We start from the raw sequence: 20,047 nt of genomic DNA on the forward strand, positions 1-20,047 counted from the left end.
ATGAGAGAAAGGATGTATGAGAGATCCCCACTGAGACTTAGCCATTTATGTTATATATTATCTCTGCTTTGTTCAAGTGGTATTTATCTGGGCCTCAATCTCAATCACTTGTTTCAGTTGCTAAAAATAGAAATTAAGGATAGACTTTGAGTTCTAACAGTTACAGGGGAAAAATAAAGAGCATAACCAAAAGTGTTAGCTTGAAAACTACATTTACAAGTAGACATGCAAAGTAGCAGTCTCTATAACTATACTAGCTTTGAAATCTTAAAAATCCTAGGACTATATATTGACTTATTTTGTTTATAAGATGAAGGCTAAAGGTTGAAATCTTTCTTTTACAGATTATAAAAATATATGCAGAACACTTATCAGTAGGGTCAAATATATATAAATATTAGGATTTTTCTGCCTTATTTCTATTTATATAAATGCATGTGAAAATATTTAATAATGAACATAATAAATTTTAATTGACCTAAAATGAATTCTAATCTATCAAGTTTTCTTTGTATAAATTGTATAAAAAAGGGGTGATGGGTTACGTGTTATCTGAAACTTTACAATGAAAGTGAAGATTTTAACAAAAAGTGTAGAAAATCAATGAAATCCTTCACCAAGAGTGATCTACATTTCAAGGCTCTTTCTTCAAACCATTCACTACAGATGTCATATGATTCATCTATCACTTACAAAAATCTCTTTTGTAGCTGCAGTGGTCCACAGCATTACAACTGAGAAGGAATAAACACCAGCCTCAGGAAAGAGAATCCCTCTTCTGAACATGTCAATATTAAGAGTGAAAATAATAAAAGAAAATGCAATGATGTGTAAACAGATAAAATTCAATCTGCATCCCATGAAAAATGAGTGCAATAAGAGAAATAATATATGCTCACCAAGAAAATCATTTTCCCAGATATTTAAATAGAATTATTATATAAAATGAGGAAAATATTGTCAAAGTATCACTTTTTCTTGTCAATCATATAAAACTAGTTAAAATATTTACTAAGTAAGAACAGAGTGATATTAAATAGATGGTGTAGTTAAACCAAAGTCAGTAAATAACAAAATCCTTTAGGAAGAAATAAGGAAAAATTGTGATAGAAAGTAAAATCATCTAACAGATAATAAGCCTGGAAAATATGATGAAGCAAAACATAAAATTAGTAAAATGATTTTTAAACTAGGAAAGAGAGAAAGAAATACATGCAACATAAAATATGGAGTTTCTCAGTTCAGTTGTCTCCAACTCTTTACAACCCCATGAATCGCAGCATGCCAGGCCTCACCAACTCCTGGAGTTTACCAAACTCATGTCCATCGAGTCAGTGATGCCATCCAGCCATCTCAGCCTCTGTCGTCCACTTCTCCTCCTGCCCCCAAACCCTCCCAGCATCAGGGTCTTTTCTAATGAATCAACTCTTCGCATGAGGTGGCCAAAGTACTGGAGTTTCAGCTTCAGCATCATTCCTTCCAAAGAAATCCCAGGGCTGATCTCCTTCAGAATGGACTGGTTGGATCTCCTTGCAGTCCAAGCGACTCTCAAGAGTCTTCTCCAACACCAGAGTTCAAAAGCATCAATTCTTCGGCACTCAGCCTTCATCACAGTCCAACTCTCAATCCATACATGACCACAGGAAAAACCATAGCCTTGACTAGATGAACCTTGGTTGGCAAAGTAATGTCTCTGCTTTTGAATATGCTATCTAGGTTGGTACAGAATGGGAAAGACTAGGGATCTCTTCAAGAAAATCACAGATACAAAAGGAACATTTCATGCAAAGATTGGCTCGATAAAGGACAGAAATGGTATGGACCTAACAGAAGTAGAAGATATTAAGAAGAGATGGTAAGAATACACAGAAGAACTGTACAAAAAAGATCTTCATGACCCAGATAATCACAATGGTGTGATCACTCACCTAGAGCCAGACATCCTGGAATGTGAAATCAAGTGGGCCTTAGAAAGCGTCACTACGAACAAAGCTAGTGGAGGTGATGGAATTCCAGTGGAGCTATTCCAAATCCTGAAAGATGATGCTGTGAAAGTGCTGCACTCAATATGCCAGCAAATTTGGAAAACTCAGCAGTGGCCACAGGACTGGAAAAGGTCAGTTTTCATTCCAATCCCAAAGAAAGGCAATGCCAAAGAATGCTCAAACTACCGCACAATTGCACTCATCTCACACGCTAGTAAAGTAATGCTCAAAATTCTCCAAGCCAGGCTTCAGCAGTATGTGAACCGTGAACTTCCTGATGTTCAAGCTGGTTTTAGACAAGGCAGAGGAACCAGAGATCAAATTGCCAACATCTGCTGGATCATGGAAAAAGCAAGAGAGTTCCAGAAAAGCATCTATTTCTGCTTTATTGACTATGCCAAAGCCTTTTGACTCTGTGGATCACAATAAACTGTGGAAAAATCTGAAAGAGATGGGAATACCAGACCACATGATCTGCCTCTTGAGAAATTTGTATGCAGGTCAGGAAGCAGCAGTTAGAACTGGACATGGAACAACAGACTGGTTCCAAATAGGAAAAGGAGTTCGTCAAGGCTGTATATTGTCACTCTGTTTATTTAACTTATATGCAGAGTACATCATGAGAAACACTGGACTGGAAGAAACACAAGCTGGAATCAAGATTGCTGGGAGAAATATCAATAACCTCAAATATGCAGATGACACCACCCTTATGGCAGAAAGTGAAGAGCAACTAAAAAGCCTCCTGATGAAAGTGAAAGTGGAGAGTGAAAAAGTTGACTTAAAGCTCAACACTCAGAAAACGAAGATCACGGCATCTGGTCCCATCACTTCATGGGAAATAGACAGGGAAACAGTCGAAACAGTGTCAGACTTTAGTTTTCTGGGCTCCAAAATCACTACAGATGGTGACAGCGGCCATGAAATTAAAAGATGCTTACTCCTTGGAAGGAAAGTTATGAACAACCTAGATAGCATATTCAAAAGCAGAGACATTACTTTGCCAACAAAGGTTCATCTAGTCAAGGCTATGGTTTTTCCTGTGGTCATGTATGGATGTGACAGTTGGACCGTGAAGAAGGCTGAGCGCCAAAGAATTGATGCTTTTGAACTGTGGTGATGGAGAAGACTCTTGAGAGTCCCTTGGACTGCAAGGAGATCCAATCAGTCCATTCTGAAGGAGATCAGCCCTGAGATTTCTTTGGAAGGAATGATGCTAAAGCTGAAACTCCAGTACTTTGGCCACCTCATGGGAAGAGTTGACTCATTGGAAAAGACTCTGATGCTGGGAGGGACTGGGGGCAAGAGGTAAGGGGACGACAGAGGATGAGATGGCTGGATGGCATCAGTGACTCGATGGACGTGAGTCTGGGTAAACTCCCGGAGTTGGTGATGGACAGGAAGGCCTGGCGTGCTGCGATTCATGGGGTTGCAAAGAGTCGGACACGACTGAGCGACTGATCTGATCTGATCTGATCTGATCTAGGTTGCTCATAACTTTCCTTCCAAAGAGTAAGCGTCTTTTAATTTCATGGCTGCAATCACCATCTGCAGTGATTTTGGAGCCCAGAAAAATAAAGTCTGACACTGGTTCCCCATCTATTTCCCATGAAGTGATGGGACCAGATGCCATGATCTTCGTTTTCTGAATGTTGAACTTTAAGTCAACTTTTTCACTCTCCACTTTCACTTTCATCAAGAGGCTCTGTAGTTCCTCTTCACTTTCTGCCATAAGGGTGGTATCATCTAGATATCTGAGGTTATTGATATTTCTCCTGGCAATCTTGATTCCAGCTTGTGCTTCTTCCAGCCCAGCATTTCTCATGATGTACTCTGCATAGAAGTTAAATAAGAAGCGTGACAATATATATCCTTGATGTACTCCTTTTCCTATTTGGAACCAGTCTGTTGTTCCATGTCCAGTTCTAACTGCTGCTTCCTGACCTGCATATAGGTTTCTCAAGAGGCAGGTCAGCTGGTCTGGTATTCCCATCTCTTGAAGAATTTCCCATAGTTTATTGTGATCCACAGAGTCAAAGGCTTTGGCATAGTCAATAAAGCAGAAATAGATATTTTTCTGGAACTCTCTTCCTTTTTCCATGATCCAGCGGATGTTGGCAATTTGATCTCTGGTTCCTCTGCTTTTACTAAAACCATTTTGAACATCTGGAAGTTCATGGTTCATGTATTGCTGAAGCCTGGCTTGTCGAATTTTGAGGATTACTTTATTAGTATGTGAGATGAGTGCAATTATGTGGTAGTTTGAGCATTCTTTGGCATTGCTGGAGTTTCTACCAGTGTGTAATTCAATTTTCCAAGAAAGGAAATGGAAAAAACAGTTGTTAATCAAAAATAGAGTAGAAAAAAATTCATAAGTCAAAAGCAAATGGTCTTAACTGATTTTAATAAAAAATGTGTTTGCAAGCAAAGCAAAATTCTGACTAGAGATAAACTACAAAATATATTCAGCTAAAACATCCAAATATAATGGAGCAAAACCCAAATATTGCAACAGCAATAATGTGAAAAATGCAGGTCACTTAATTTCAGATTTATCTTGGAGGAGAAGGAAGCAAGACAAATGCAAATGATTTCAGAGTTATTTAGTACGAAAGGGAGTCAAAACAAATTGTCAAAATACTGACAATTTCTTTTTCATTATTATTAATTCAAAGGGTTAAAAACCAGGGAATCTTTATCCAGTTCAGTGTTATTGACAATATAATAATTCTCAGATATTCAAGAATCAAAGATGCTGTCATCATGAAATTTTCTTTTGACAAATGTGTGGTTTATATGATGAAGAGTTGATGATATGAATATGTTTTTTAATCTAATTTTAGATCAATGGAAACTGTAAAAGTAACTCTAGATATTGACATAAATACAGAGAGTAAACAATGTCAAAAGGAGGATTGCAGCTCGTCTATTTACATTTTTGATGCATTTCTGAGATCATCAGAATCAGAATGTAATTGTCATTATTGTTTACAAAGTACTAACTAGATCAGTAGAAAAATAATGTTTAAAACTAAGTAAGTTTGATGGTGAGGAAATAAAAATTAAAAATATAATCTTTACAAATGCTAGATATAATGCTTTAGAAAATAGAGTACAAAACCATGAATGGAATAAAAAGAAGGCTTGAGTTTAATTAAAAAGTAGTAACATTTAAAAATATTAAAATCTTTCAAAATACTGAAAACATTATTTTTAATGAGAAATAACATTAACAGAAATATGTAGGTTCTGTATCAGAAAACTATACAATTTACTAAAAGACACTACTAAAGACTTGAAGAATCATACCATGAACCTGGAAAATGCACTATATAAAAGGAAAAATAAAAGTGAAAGTGAAAATGTTAGTTTCTCAGTCATGTCCAACTCTTTGCGACTTCATGGACTGTAGCTCACCAGGCTCCTCTGTCCATGAGAGTTCCCAGGCAAGAATATTGGAGTGGGTTGGCATTTCCTCCTCCAGGGGATCTTCCTGACCTAAGGAGTGAACCTGGGTCTCCTGCATAGCAGGCAGATTCTTTACCAATTGAGTTACCAGGGAAGCCCATATAAAAGAAATCTACCTGTAAATCAGTACGATTCCAATAAGCAATCTCTTGTATTTTTGTTCCTTGCAAAAATATTCTGACCTGAGACTTCTTCTCCAGGACAGCAAAATGATTTTTAAAAAACTACAGTATTAGCATAGGATTGCATATATAGATTCCTCACATAAAATAGACAAGAATATGCAGAAACACATAAAATAGGTAGACATTTAGTTTATGGTAAGTGACAAAAATATTGATGAAAGAAATCGTGTGGGATACAACTGTCTGTCACAGAAGAATTAAAGTCATATTGTATGCTTCAGCCTCAAATCACAGACCAAAATACATTTTAGATAGATTAAAATAAAATAATAAAAGTGTTAGATGATAACAGCAATTCTTATGTGTATAATATTATCATGACAAAAGCATTTCAAATCAGGATCCACAAGTCAGACCTCATAATACAAAACTTTGGTAGATTTGATTACATAAAATTGTAAGATGTATCTATGGATGAAAAGACCATAAAATGAAGGTATATAAAAATAAGCTGCTTAAAAGGTTCATCTTTTTTGTGGAGAGAGCCATTAAAACAGAAATTTTGAATGGAATATAGATTTCAAAAATAGTACAAAATTAATGCAGTAATGTGGGATATATATATATATATATATATATATATTTAGGCACATTTATATTAGCTTATAATACTAAGTACTTAACACTTCAATATTATATTAGACAATTTTTTCTTTAATTATAGTATGTGTGTGCTCAGTTGTGTCTGACTCTTTGTGACCCCATGAACTGTGTAGCCCACCAGGCTCCTCTATCCATCGGATTGTCCAGACAAAAATACTGGAGTGGGTTGACATTCGCTTCTCCAAGAGATCTTCCCAACCCAGGGATTGAACCCACATGTCTTGCGTATTCTGCATTGATGGCAGATTCTTAACCACTGCACCTCCTTGAGTATCTGCTGTTAATACTATACGGGAATTCATGTGGCGTTGGTGGAGGATGAATTTATACAATTTTTCTGCAATGTAATTTGGCAGTGTTTATCAAAATTCTTTTAAAATGTCTACATTCTGTGATCCAGCAATACCACTTCTCAGAACTCACCTTCAGGAAAGAAGACAGGTACAGATGCACTAGCAAGAGTGATTTCTCAGCTCCCAAAAAGGTGCTCAGTTCTGAGAGATATTCAGCAAATAAAACGGACATAATTTATGACTACTTATATGCAGATGACACCACCCTTATGGCAGAAAGTGAAGAAGAACTACAGAGCCTCTTGATGAAAGTGAAAGAGGAGAGTGAAAAAGTTGGTTTAAAGCTCAACATTCAGAAAACGAAGATCATGGCATCCAGTCCCATCACTTCATGGCAGATAGATGGGGAAACAGTGGAAACAGTGGCTGACTTTATTTTTCTGGGCTCCAAAATCACTGCAAGTGGTGATTGCAGCCATAAAATTAGAAGACACTTACTCCTTGGAAGGAAAGTTATGAACAACCTAGACAGCATATTCAAAAGCAGAGACATTACTTTGCCAACAAAGGTCCATCTAGTCAAGGCTATGGTTTTTCCAGTGGTCATGTGAGATTTGGACTATAAAGACAGCTTAACACTGAAAAATTGATGCTTTTGAACCGTACTATTGGAGAAGACTCTTGAGAGTCCCTTGGACTGCAAGGAGATCCAACCAGTCCATCCTAAAGGAGACCAGTCCTGGGTGTTCATTGGAAGGACTGATGTTGAAGCTGAAACTCCAATACTTTGGCGACCTCATGCGAAGAGCTGACTCATTAGAAAAGACCCTGGTGCTGGGAAAGATTGAGGACAGGAGGAAAAGGGGATGACAGATGATGAGATGGTTGTATGGCATCATTGACTGGATGGACATGGGTTTGGGTGGACTCTGGGAGTTGGTGATGGACAGAGAGGCCTGGCGTGCTGCGGTTCATGGGGTCACCAAGAATAGGACACGACTGAGCAACTGAACTGAACTGTATTTGGGAACTTGAACAGGAGGTGGAATTAGAAACTGATTCTGATATATCTAAGCTAGGAATAGGGTATTCAGAGGCATGGCAGATTTATTTTTTGCTCCTGTGTATAATAGAAAGCTAAATTAACAATAGCTGCTGTGACAATTTTACTTTTTTCAGTATTCAGTGTTTGAAAATAAAGCTTTTCTTTTTCCCCTCAAGCAGTCTGATGATCCCCGTGTTATTAGTTGGGCAACAATTTTCTTCCAGGTGGAGATTCAGTGACCTATGGCCTGACTTATTCTTGTGGTTCTCTTAATTTCAACTCATACCTCCTGCTATCACTCTGGATGGTTACATGTGGGAGACTTTTATTAGCTGGGCCTTCTTTCACCTATCTAGAACACAAATCGTATGGTTCCACATGCAACTGCCAGTGAAGCTGGTAAATGTCTAGCTCTGTGCACTGAAAAATAAAGGACGCAAATTTGTTATCAGCTAGAAATATCTGCCCATAATATCCTTCTGATCACCAAATATTTTTTACCTTCTTTTTGTCACATAAACCATTGCCCTACCCCATCCAAAGAGATAACCCAGAGTCCCATCAAACTAGTGTACCCAACTCAATGACCAAGGTCCTCAAATATGCATAATTATCTTCATCATCTCCAGATGCATTAGCTCAAGGAAAAATGAACCAAAACACAAGTTTCAATGCTCTTTTCCACCCCATGTAAAAAATACAGTGATAGAAGAGAGTCAGGAAAAACCCTGTGCTGTGCTTAGTTGCTCAGTTGTGTCCGACTCTGCAACCCCATGGACTGTAGCCCCACCAGGCTCCTCTGTCCCTGGGGATTCTCCAGCCAAGAATACTGGAGTGGGTTGCCACGCCCTCCTCCAGGGGAACTTTCCAACACAGGGATCAAACCGGGGTCTCTTGCATTGCAGGCGGATTCCTTACCAGCTGAGCTACCAGAAAAGCTCCAGGAAAAGCCCTCCTTAATATACATGCTCTCTTTTGGAAGAAGAGGAATAATGGGAAACACCGAGTAGTCACTGATCCATAATAATTATGAAAATATTTCAGACTGGCATGAAAAGTTCCCTTTGTGTTGGCAACAGTTATAGTCCCTAAAGAAACTAGCTTCTCTTCTGATCATTCTTTTTTTTTTTTTTTTTTAATTTAATTTTATTTTTTGCCTTCCTCCAAGTCTATCTTACAGGAAGTTCAGCCTTGTCAGTCATGCTCTGTGGCCACACTGGAAGTGGGTGTTTGGTCATATGCTCTCATGGGTACTACACAGGTCTTATAGGCCACTTCTTGTTTTCACCACGTTTGGTAGTCTAGAAGTTTTTGATGTTTCAATAATCAGACTTTTCTTTCTTTTTATTTGTTTTCTAACTAGGTACATGCTTCTTTGGCACAGTAGTTCCATTAAAAACAAAGTAGACTCCTAATCTATTTGTCAGATTCCTGTACCTATAACCATATTTCAAGACTTTTTGGAAGCAGAATTGCCAGACCTAATTTATTTGTTTCCTGTCTCCCTCTGAAACTCTTTTGTAGATTGTAGACTGTACGCAGCTCTCCTGAAGCTATGCACTCAAAGGACCCTGGATGGTAGGCAGTATACTCAATCTGACCTTTGCCACAGAGCTGAGCCTTAGTATATTTTGTTGCTCAAAACTTCATTTAGTTTTATCTCTTATTATGCAACTTTTATAAATAGTGGATTTTCCAAACTTTTTTTTTTTTTTTTTTAATTTTATTTTATTTTTAAACTTTACATAATTGTATTAGTTTTGCCAAATATCAAAATGAATCCGCCACAGGCATACATGTGTTCCCCATCCTGAACCCTCCTCCCTCCTCCCTCCCCACACCATCCCTCTGGGTCGTCCCAGTGCTCCAGCCCCAAGCATCCAGTATCCCGCATCGAACCTGGACTGGCAACTCGTTTCTTGCATGATATTCTACATGTTTCAATGTCACTCTCCCAAATCTTCCCACCCTCTCCCTCTCCCACAGAGTCCATAAGACTGTTCTATACATCAGTGTCTCTTTTGCTGTCTCGTACACCAGGTTATTGTTACCATCTTTCTAAATTCCATATATATGCGTTAGTATACTGTATTTCTGTTTTTCCTTCTGGCTTACTTCACTCTGTATAATAGGCTCCAGTTTCATCCACCTCATTAGAACTGATTCAAATGTATTCTTTTTAATGGCTGAGTAATACTCCATTGTGTATATGTACCACAGCTTTCTTATCCATTCATCTGCTGATGGACATCTAGGTTGCTTCCATGTCCTGGCTATTATAAACAGTGCTGCGATGAACATTGGGGTACACGTGTCTCTTTCCCTTCTGGTTTCCTCAGTGTGTATGCCCAGCAGTGGGATTGCTGGATCATAAGGCAGTTCTATTTCCAGTTTTTTAAGGAATCTCCACACTGTTCTCCATAGTGGCTGTACTAGTTTGCATTCCCACCAACAGTGTAAGAGGGTTCCCTTTTCTCCACACCCTCTCCAAACTTTTAAGTACTCACATCTGAGCTTCCTTTGATCTTTTTATTTCTGCTTGAAAACTGGCCATCCTCTACTAGGCTCAGCTCTCTCCTTTAATATCTTAACAAAAGCAGAACGTAAAAGTATATCAGAATCTAATCTTTCCAACCACTGCCCTTAAAGCTACAAGTGAACAGACATTTAATCCTCAATGTTGAGTATTCATCTTCCTCCTTCAATCGATAATACAACAGAGTTTGTAACACCCCCCTCTCCTTAAAAAATGATCTTTCCTTTAATCAATTATTGTTTGCTCGCCAGGATCTCTTCCTACCCCACTTTTCTCTCCTTCTCAATCTTCTCTGCTGGAAGCAACTTCTGTCAGACTTTAAATATGGGAACTTTTCAGGTCTCAATTTTCAGACTTTTTCTCCTCTCTATCTAGACTCTCTCCCTTAGAGAGTTCATCAGTTTCCTCAGCTTTAAATGATATTTGTATGATGTATTTGTATAAAATAATAATATTTGTATAATTTGTATAATATTTGTATATTTGTATAATTGTTATAATCTCTAATCCCAGCCTTTCCTATGCATAACTGTATTTTTAAATTATATGGTTGTGTTTGTCACATTTAAAAATACACATACTTTCAGGTGGAGAAGAGGAGAAAGAAAAGGCATATAACTAAACAAAATCATATATGTATATTTGTTTACTGTCTCTCCCTTAAAATGTAAACTCAGTGGCAATGGTAATTTATGTGTCAAATTTTATATCCCCAATATCTGTTGACTAGATGATTGGTGTAATACATGTTAAAAAAACTTTATTTTAATGTGCTACTTTCCAAAACAACTCATTCTAATGCAGATATGTACTCTATGTCTAAAATCACATGAACTAAAACAATATTTTTTTCTCTTTTTTCAAGATCCCAATGCTCTGGCTGGCCAGACTGGCCCTGATCATGCTCTTATAGGAGGAATCGTGGCTGTAGTTGTATTTGTCACTCTGTGTTCTATATTTTTGCTTGGACGATATCTGGCAAGACATAAAGGTAGGTTATACATAATAAGACATTCTTAAATTTCAAAAAAAAATTCTAAAGACTAGCTTCATCATGAAATATTATTCTTTCTCTGTGTGTGTATGTGTGTGATGAGGGTTGAAATTGAGAGATCTGAATACTAAATTATTTCAGAGAATTCTTAATTATTTTACTCAACATTAAAGTTGGATTGGGTTAGCAAAATAATACTTAGCCAATAGCCAGAAGTCACAGAGTGAATCATTGGTTCAAGAAAAAAAAAAAGAAATATGGGAGCGAGTTTGTAGTATATCTCTAGGACTGAAATTCAACTCTAATATTAATCATTTGGCAATGTTCCTGTTTGTAAGTTTATGGACACATATGTGGCCATATTAATAAGGAAAATATGTGATTTTTTTGCAATGGGTTAGGTAGAAAACTATTGGTATAATCTACTTCTAAATGGAGTTACCAAAATGAATGCTGACACATTTGATGTGATCATTATCAACATCTGAACAAAGGGCCCTGATTGCTACACATGAGTGGATCACATGGTCTGTAGCCATCATTAAATAAATCAAAGTACTCATTACCCATGCCAGTTTGGCAGTTGCCTCTAGTTAACCTGCACACAGCTTCATCTACAACATATACCTGAAAACTGAAATAAAGTATACAACTTTAGAAGGGTGAATTGTATGGTTTCTTACACCTCAGAATATGTTTCAACATATAAGAAATCTGGCCTAAGTTTCTTCCTAAATGAATGTGACTTTAACAGTGGTTGTTTTACCACTCTGACAAAACTAACATGGTTTTCTTCCAACACCCACAGGAACATATTTAACAAATGAAGCTAAAGGAGCTGAAGATGCACCAGATGCTGACACAGCCATTATCAATGCTGAGGGCAGCCAAGTCAATGCTGAAGAAAAAAAAGAATATTTCATTTAAAATGCAGGCCAAGATTCTGAATTTTATGTACCAGGCTGGCTGCTGGAGAAAACTGGCTATCATCTTTCAGAATTCATTTCTACCATCTTCTGCTATCTTTATTAACTTCCATACTGTACTGCTATCCGTAGCCAGTGTATGCCAACAATCAGCTGTCGAAAGCATCACCCTTTAATTACCGTACCATCCATAATGCAGGACATTTATTACCGCGTAAATTCCACACCATTGCTCTTTTAACATTACAGTGCTTGAATATACAGCCTTAACAATGTTAATCATCTCCTTGGATCATGATATTGAATTGTTTTTGTACATTGAAAAAAAAAAAGTGTGCAGAGCTTCCCCCACCCCCTCATTTTTGGCTCCCTTTAAATCAAAGACCTTGTAAATCTGCCACTGGACAGCTTTCACAAGGAACAGGATTAGGTACAGACCTAACATGCTTAAGTTCAATTCGGATGTTAGTGGTTTATGATGTTTTCTACATGTCTATCTTCAAAGGCATGTTTTGGAAGCATATGCCCTAAAAAACACAAACTGAAATAAACTATTGAAGAATAGATTCTGGAATATTTGAGATTATACTGATAAAGCTGTATCAATTTGCTATTTAAAAATATAGTATTTGATACAGGAGCCATGAATATGGATTACAGTCATGACATGCAGTCTTATATAATTATATAGATTCCACCATTAGCTTATTTTAGCTTCATCTACCAATAAATTGTTACAAACATTTTACCATTTTGGGAATCACAAAGACTTCATTCATTTCTCTAATTTGATTCTGTAATTTATTTGCTCCATACTCACCTGCCTAAACAAAATTGAAATATCCATAGGGCACAATTTTGAAACATTTTAGTATCTGTATATAGTGCATATAATAAATCCAATTAAACATTATTTGATACATATTTAACTTTTTTGGCTGTAGGTAATCAGTCATGAGTAAGCATTTTCTAATGTCCATTATATCCCTTTAGATATTACTTAAACCAATATTATAAGTAGATAACATGTATTAGTATTTTTGTCTGTATGTCCTAGCACTGTTCAACAACAAATTTTTCTAGTTCTTGTTAATTTTTGTTATACAATGGAAGCACAATGTTATAAGGAAAGGTAATTTTAAGCTAACAACCAGTGCACAGCCTCAGGTTTTAAATTACAACCACAGTTGAATAATAATCTAAAAATAAACTCTTAGTTTGCTAAAAATTTACAAATTTTAATTTGGCAGTTCCAGAGCTGCTTACCTATGTTGGTTTGCCAAAAAAGATGTTTGAGATATGTTTTCTGTATAAATGAACTAATTCTTTATATTAAATTCCTGTCTATGCATTTTGTGAGGTATAAACATATGAAACAGTGAGTGATAGAGAATTTCTGCCATAATTTTAACTCCAAGGTGAAAGTCTCTTTCTCTGGATTATTTCTGAAATTTCGATGTATTTAACCATTAAGAAATGCTGTATTCTTAAATATGACACAGAGTCAATCTGAAGTCATATTATTTCTCCTAGTAAAAAAAATACTGCTAGATTAGTTGTCATTAGATTTATTGATACTCTATGCTAAAGATTAAAAATCCAGTTAGATAAAAATTATTTTCCCATTGACAAGAATTGCACCTTTAGGAAGAAAAAGAATATGACAATATGGTAGCTATACTTGTGATGTCTGAAAGCATGATGGCCTATGGTTTTAAGAATAATATCTTGGAATTTATTTTTGGGAAATGAGAATGGTTGAGTATGACATCATGTATTAATATCAAATGAAAGACAAGGGTGCTGTATCTTAGATTATTTATCAGAAAAGTATAAATCTTTTAAGGATAACATTAGACTTAATTTTTTTTTGATTGTTGAAGCATTTATCTTGTTGATTTCTTACAAAAGAAAAAGGACGATGTCAGTTAAGCAGCACTTTTTCAGAATATACAGAACATAAATAATATGATGTGGTTGAGTGTTAACATAATAAATCATATACAGTATGACAATTTTAAGGAAATAAGTCTGCATTGATGTGATTGCATGCTTGTTTTTACAGTTCACTCCATACCATCTGTGGAAAAAATGCAATAATATGTTAATATAGTATGGTAGTTTGAGAGAACCAGGTAGGTGCTACTAGACACATTGAAACTAGAATAGGTTTATAAACTGTTCATATCTTTCAATGCATAATCTTTAGAAAGACTCCACAAAGCAAAATTCATTCTGTTAGCACAAAATGGAAAGGTTCTTATTACAGAAGTAAGTTGTATAAACTGCATCATCAATTACTATTTAAAGCCTAATTTCAGGATGCATTTACAAAATTGCTACTCTCCATTGATGCTGTATTTACATCCCTCTTCATTTCATCTGTATTCTACTTGGCTCCAACTGCTAAACTGTTGCCTAAATAACTCAATCATTATTTATAGCACTATAAAATTAGAAATCCAAAATTGGTTACAATTCAAGACTTCGACTCTTTTAACCCTTGACAGTAATATAAAAACTCATTGGAAGCCTTTAAAAGAAACTAACTTGTGTATTATGATTTGTGAGCTCTAATCAAATATTTTGACAGTTAAAATAGATATGAATTAGATATCATTTCAGTTACTGAAAGTAAATAGCATTGGAGTTATATTTTCCTATCTTAAAAAATTATTTGATTTCCACCAATGAAAGAAATTGTAAAAATTATGTTCATTTCTATAAAAATCAGAAAAAATGAAATAAATATATAAATGAACCATTTCAATTGCCATGACTGAAATGTGCACATTTTATGCCCAGAGAGCCAAATTTGGTCATTGCTTAGTAAGCACCATAGCCACAGAATGTAATGAAAGGAGTGTGCACAGACACACACCCCAGTAGAATATGGAACATTATTATTTACCAAAAGTAGCTATTCTCTGCCAGTGTACTGTTTACAGTGTAAATTGTCCTCCATCAAAAAAGTGTAAACAGCATTCTTTTTTTTTTTTTTTTTTGGTTTCCATATTTGAATGTCCTAGATAAAACAATTATCAAAATTAGGGAGGAAAGGAAACTTTATGAGTGCAAGAGCAAAGATAGAGAGCATGAACAGAATAGTGTGTGTATGTGTGTGTGTGTGTGTGTGTGTATGAGAGAGAGATTTCAACTTGTTTTCTTTTACCAGAGAATCCAAGAAGCAGTTTAAGGAACCTGATATTGAAGTTTAATCTAGAAACTGGATGATCTCTTGTTGATTCAAGATGCTTAATCTTGCATTGAAACCCCACAATTAAAGAAACAAATAGAGAAAGAAAACTAACTTTCCTAAATATGGCAAAGAAGCTAACACCTCATTTATTTTTATTTCTTTGTAAAAATATAAATATCTCAATTAAAAGGACAGGCTCACTTGTAATTATGTACTCATGATTGTAATGGCATTGAGACTCCATATAGGCCCATGTACAGCAGCTGTTTGATGGTGATGGTTCTTCCATGTAACATAGCAGTTATCGTGTAATTTAGTGCCACTTATTGCAAAGTGTTACCAAGGGGAACATCTAAAATACTTTTTTTGGATATAAGGATAATTGAATTATAAATGTGAAATTTCATGTTACTTTTTTTAAATGTGGAGAAACTGCAAAACCTCATATCTTACTGCAAATTCCCCATCACATTGCTAATTACTTAGTGCCCTCTAAAAATGCCCACTGTAATCCCCCTTTGCAAATGGTGGTCTGTGATGAATATACAAAACAAAGCAAACAGAAAACAACTGGCAACTACAGAAGAAATAAATAAAACACCTAATGAGAATTACGGAGTAATGCTTTTTATTAAGTGGCACAAAGTACACACTAAAAACTATGCAAATATAGGTAACTACAGTGTACGTACATGTAAGTATCTTGTACTTGCTGTGTATGGATGTTGGAAACCCATGTAATTATAATATGCATTTTGAATATTGGGAAAGAGGAAATCTTAGTGTAGATAATAGAACTTGTCTTGAAATATACACTGGCAATATTGAAATACACTCAGTGCAATATCTGCAATTCTATTGCTGGATACTTAATGCAAAGGGATTTTAAAGAATTTTTCAACAAGATCTAAGAGGTTGCTAATCTTCACCTCATTAGTTAAAACTACAACTGATATAACAACACGTTAAGTTTTTCTTGCTTAATCATTAACATTGCACAATATAATTATCTGGCCTAGTTTTTAGTGTTACTGGAGAGAAAGAAATAACCTGAGTTTTCAACTTTGATTCAGAGCTAATTGAATTTGGAGTTCTTATACTTTCTTTGAGTGTATGTGTGTTTTAAATGGGTTGTGGGACTTTTATTACAAGTACAAATCTACTCAAAGAATATAGGTTACCTTTAATAGTTAGAATCACTATATCTTAATGGAAATTTCTTATGTATTTTATTTTTCAATTCATTCTTCTCTTTCTCTCTCTATTTCAATCCAAACATGCCCTTTGCACTTCACTTATACCCTTCCAAAGGCAATGGATTGAAGGTAGCAAGATTATAAAGAGAGCTAAAGGGGACAACATGTAAAAATGGGTTCTAAACTCATCAGCATTTTTACGTATTGAGATTATTAATATTGAATGCAATAGTTATTGGATAGAGCTGGTAAATTCTCTGCCATGCATACTTACAATAATCCTTCTACCTCTCACTTTTAACATGGGCTATGATACTTCGATATAAATAGAAGAAATAATTATTTACAAGATATCCCAGGAAGCACTCTTTTGGGACTATCCTAACAGTCCACTCCCCACCCCCTGGGACATCTCAAAAGCCAACTTTACGTTTAGTGTAACTCAGTGGCGTATGGATCTGCATTTGTTTTCCCTTTTCTGTCATTAACTTTTCCTATAAGCAAACTATAATAACTTTAAAAGGATAGTTCCTCTCATTCCTATTTAATATTTCAATGTGATATAATTGTGCTGATTAAAAAAACCAAGTGGCAACACTTTGCAATCCAACTTGACATTTCATTTACTATTTAGGATGAAACAATTTCTTATAAGTTAATACTATGCTTTTAAGTAAAAATCGTATATGTAATTTTATTTTCCCAAGAAGTGTTATTGTGTAAGATAAATATTTAAGTATTTAAAATGGCCTCCTTATTAACAAATAATCCCAGAATAATGAATGCAAAGTATTGCCACAAAGACCCACTTTATTTTGTCTGCATAGAAATAATATGAATTCTTCAAATCATATAATTTAATTATTCTGAAAGGAAATGGCATTTTAAAAGCAGATTTTTCTTTAGGAAAAAAATGATACAAAAATAATCTCAAAGTATGATGCTTAAAGTAAGATTTTTCTATGTTATGTGGTTATGTTATAGATAATATTTGCTGTATTTTCTACCATCATATATATATATATATGTAAACATATATATATATATATATATATATATTTCACAAGAAATGTATGGTTCTTTTGGAGAGAATGGGCCCAAATGTGAAAACGATGTAAAGCAAAACCACTATTTTCCCCTATGAATATACTGTATATTTCAAAAGAAGAAACTTAAAAGATATTTGAAGATTGCAGGGGCAAAAGAAAAACGTACCAGGGCTCAGCACTTAAGCACTTTTCCCACATCCAGGGTCGGAACAGCAGTGATTCCTACATGAACTTTTAAGTGCGGTATGAAATGCCACATTACACTTATCTTACACACAGTACTGTCAAACCTCAAATGTTTTCTTTCTTCAGATACTTTTCCTTGTACATGAAACTAGTAGACACTTTCTCTTTATATTTGCTGATAGTGAAAGTTATATGCAATAAAATATTTGGTGGTTGAAAGTAGTGTTCACCAGTTGGTTAAAAAAACCATGAAATGTAAACTGAATTGTTATCTCTTTATCCTTTTTGCTTTTCTCTGTGTTTCTAATGTATGGAATGAGTCTCATAAATAGAAAAATAAGTTAGAAAATTTTCAAAACTAGTACTCTTTCTCCTTACAAGTGTATAAAACTAATCTCTTTATGAATTTATTTAACTGTACCTGCTGTACTTGTTGTAGATTCAATGATGGAGTTAAGTAGTAACCCAAGGGTTTATGAGTTCGGGATTACTGACATGTTTTTTTTTCACACTCTGTTCACATCAATATTTGTGAATTGTTTGTTTAGCTTTTCATTCAACCAAAAAATATTCCCTCAACAAAGCTCCATTTTTATCATAAATATTTCAACATAACTAACATCAGAACAAGTCTGCCATGTTAAAAAGAATTTAAAGACTTATCTCTGAAAATGGTACCCAGAAATGCGGGTGTTCCCAGTAACATAGCTTCAAAAATAAAATGTTCTATTTATGTGACATGAAATTCATAGCTTTTGGAAGGGTATATTTATGACAGCATAAAAATAAATTCTGTGCTGTAAAGAAGATGCACTGAAATAAAACATATTGCACAGAAGATAGAGAAACACAATTATTGAATCTACTGTTATCATTAACATTTTCAAAAACCAAAATGCATATTGTAATATTAGGTACATGACACTTGCATGTTGATATGCCTATATACTTACAAGTATTCAATGTGTACTTAGTGGCGCTTAAAATATGTCATGTACTACTCTTATAAACATTCTTACAGGGTTCCCATTTGCACCTCATCTTTCAGTAAAGTCTTGTCAGAAAAAAATTGTCTGATACATATGGAAAAATAAAATTTGAATTTTAGCTATCTGTTGGACATTACTGAATTGTCTATTCATTTAGTTCATTTTCTTAGGCTTGTTAACAGAAAGGTAGAAATTTCTTTTATCCCACTGACAGATTATAAAATATACCATGAAACATATTTCTTTATGCCAATACATTATTTTGCATAACTTTTTTCAACTGCATACATTATCCATTCATTTTATACTTCCTCAGTGATGCCCATTTTCTTTGTAAGTTTCTAAATGGAAGTTTTAAAAAGTTAAGCAGTAGTAAAATAAATGTTATATTATTTGTACAACATATAATTGTTACTCTTTGGAATGTGTGAACCTTGTAACATGCTGACTAAGGGTTAAAAAAATGTTGCCGAGTTAAGGAAATTTGCTTGAGATTGCCAACATTCCAAAATTCTGTAAAGATAATTTTACAATCACTTCCATGTGTTTACTAATGTTGACTAGGAACAGAAGCAAAAATACTTACACCCTTTTAATTTTCACACTCTAACCAGTATTATATATTTCAACTACCTAAGATAATGCAATTAATAACATATTCATCTTAAGCTTATGCCAATAAGAATTTGAGATAAGCTTTTAAATTTATGGAGGATTTTCTTTGTGTCTTTGGAAGTTCACTTACCATAAGGTATTTTATAATCTACTTTAAATAACAGATTTTGTTATACAGGGTAAGCCAAAGGCTGTACAAGAATTAGTGTCTGGGTCTGATATTTGTGTTAGACCATGAAATATTCCATTAAAATTTATCTGTAAATACAAGGCAAGATTTTGTATCTGGTTTATTTTATGAAATAACATTTACTTATTTTAATTAATTTTTCCTAGCAAAAGAAGCCCTGTGATACATGTTAGCAAATTTGATACTGTGTGTAAAAGCACGTTCAGCACCACAAGAAAATGACATCTGAAATAGTACATTCATAGACACAATTCTTTATTTCTTTTAAAGTTACCAAAAATGCCCACTTTTCTTCAGCTCTACCACCAAATACATATATGACATCCACATTTCCAGATAAATCAATTCCATCAATTTTCATAATAGCAAGTGTTATTTCAGTCAAAATATTCTTTGGTATTTTTTAAATCAAGGGAACATACTGAAAAACTTTAATTAATAATTTCAAGGCAATTTTAGGCTTTGAAAGGGATTTTCATAATGTGATAATCCCAGGATGATGCTAAAAATAAGTGTACATTCTATTAAAACAAGAATTTCCAGGAAATAGTTTTAAAAGGTTTTTAAACCATACTGTTTGGTGAAATT

The 20,047-nt window shown here is 34.7% G+C and overlaps 1 protein-coding gene across 3 annotated transcripts in view; it reads left to right on the forward strand.

Annotated features, from left to right (window-relative positions):
• Positions 1-19,539, forward strand: part of CADM2 (cell adhesion molecule 2) — a 1,274,389-nt gene extending 1,254,850 nt beyond the window's left edge. For all 3 annotated transcript variants that reach the window (XM_070786560.1, XM_070786570.1, XM_070786566.1), the window contains 2 exons: positions 10,981-11,106; positions 11,918-19,539. In XM_070786560.1, the coding sequence (XP_070642661.1) occupies positions 10,981-11,106; positions 11,918-12,036 (245 nt within the window). In that variant the 3' untranslated portion in view covers positions 12,037-19,539. The remainder of the gene's footprint in view (positions 1-10,980; positions 11,107-11,917) is intronic.
• Positions 19,540-20,047: the final 508 nt, after the last annotated feature.

The sequence above is a fragment of the Bos indicus genome, chromosome 1, assembly GCF_029378745.1.
Source record: "Bos indicus isolate NIAB-ARS_2022 breed Sahiwal x Tharparkar chromosome 1, NIAB-ARS_B.indTharparkar_mat_pri_1.0, whole genome shotgun sequence".
NCBI lineage: Eukaryota > Metazoa > Chordata > Mammalia > Artiodactyla > Bovidae > Bos > Bos indicus.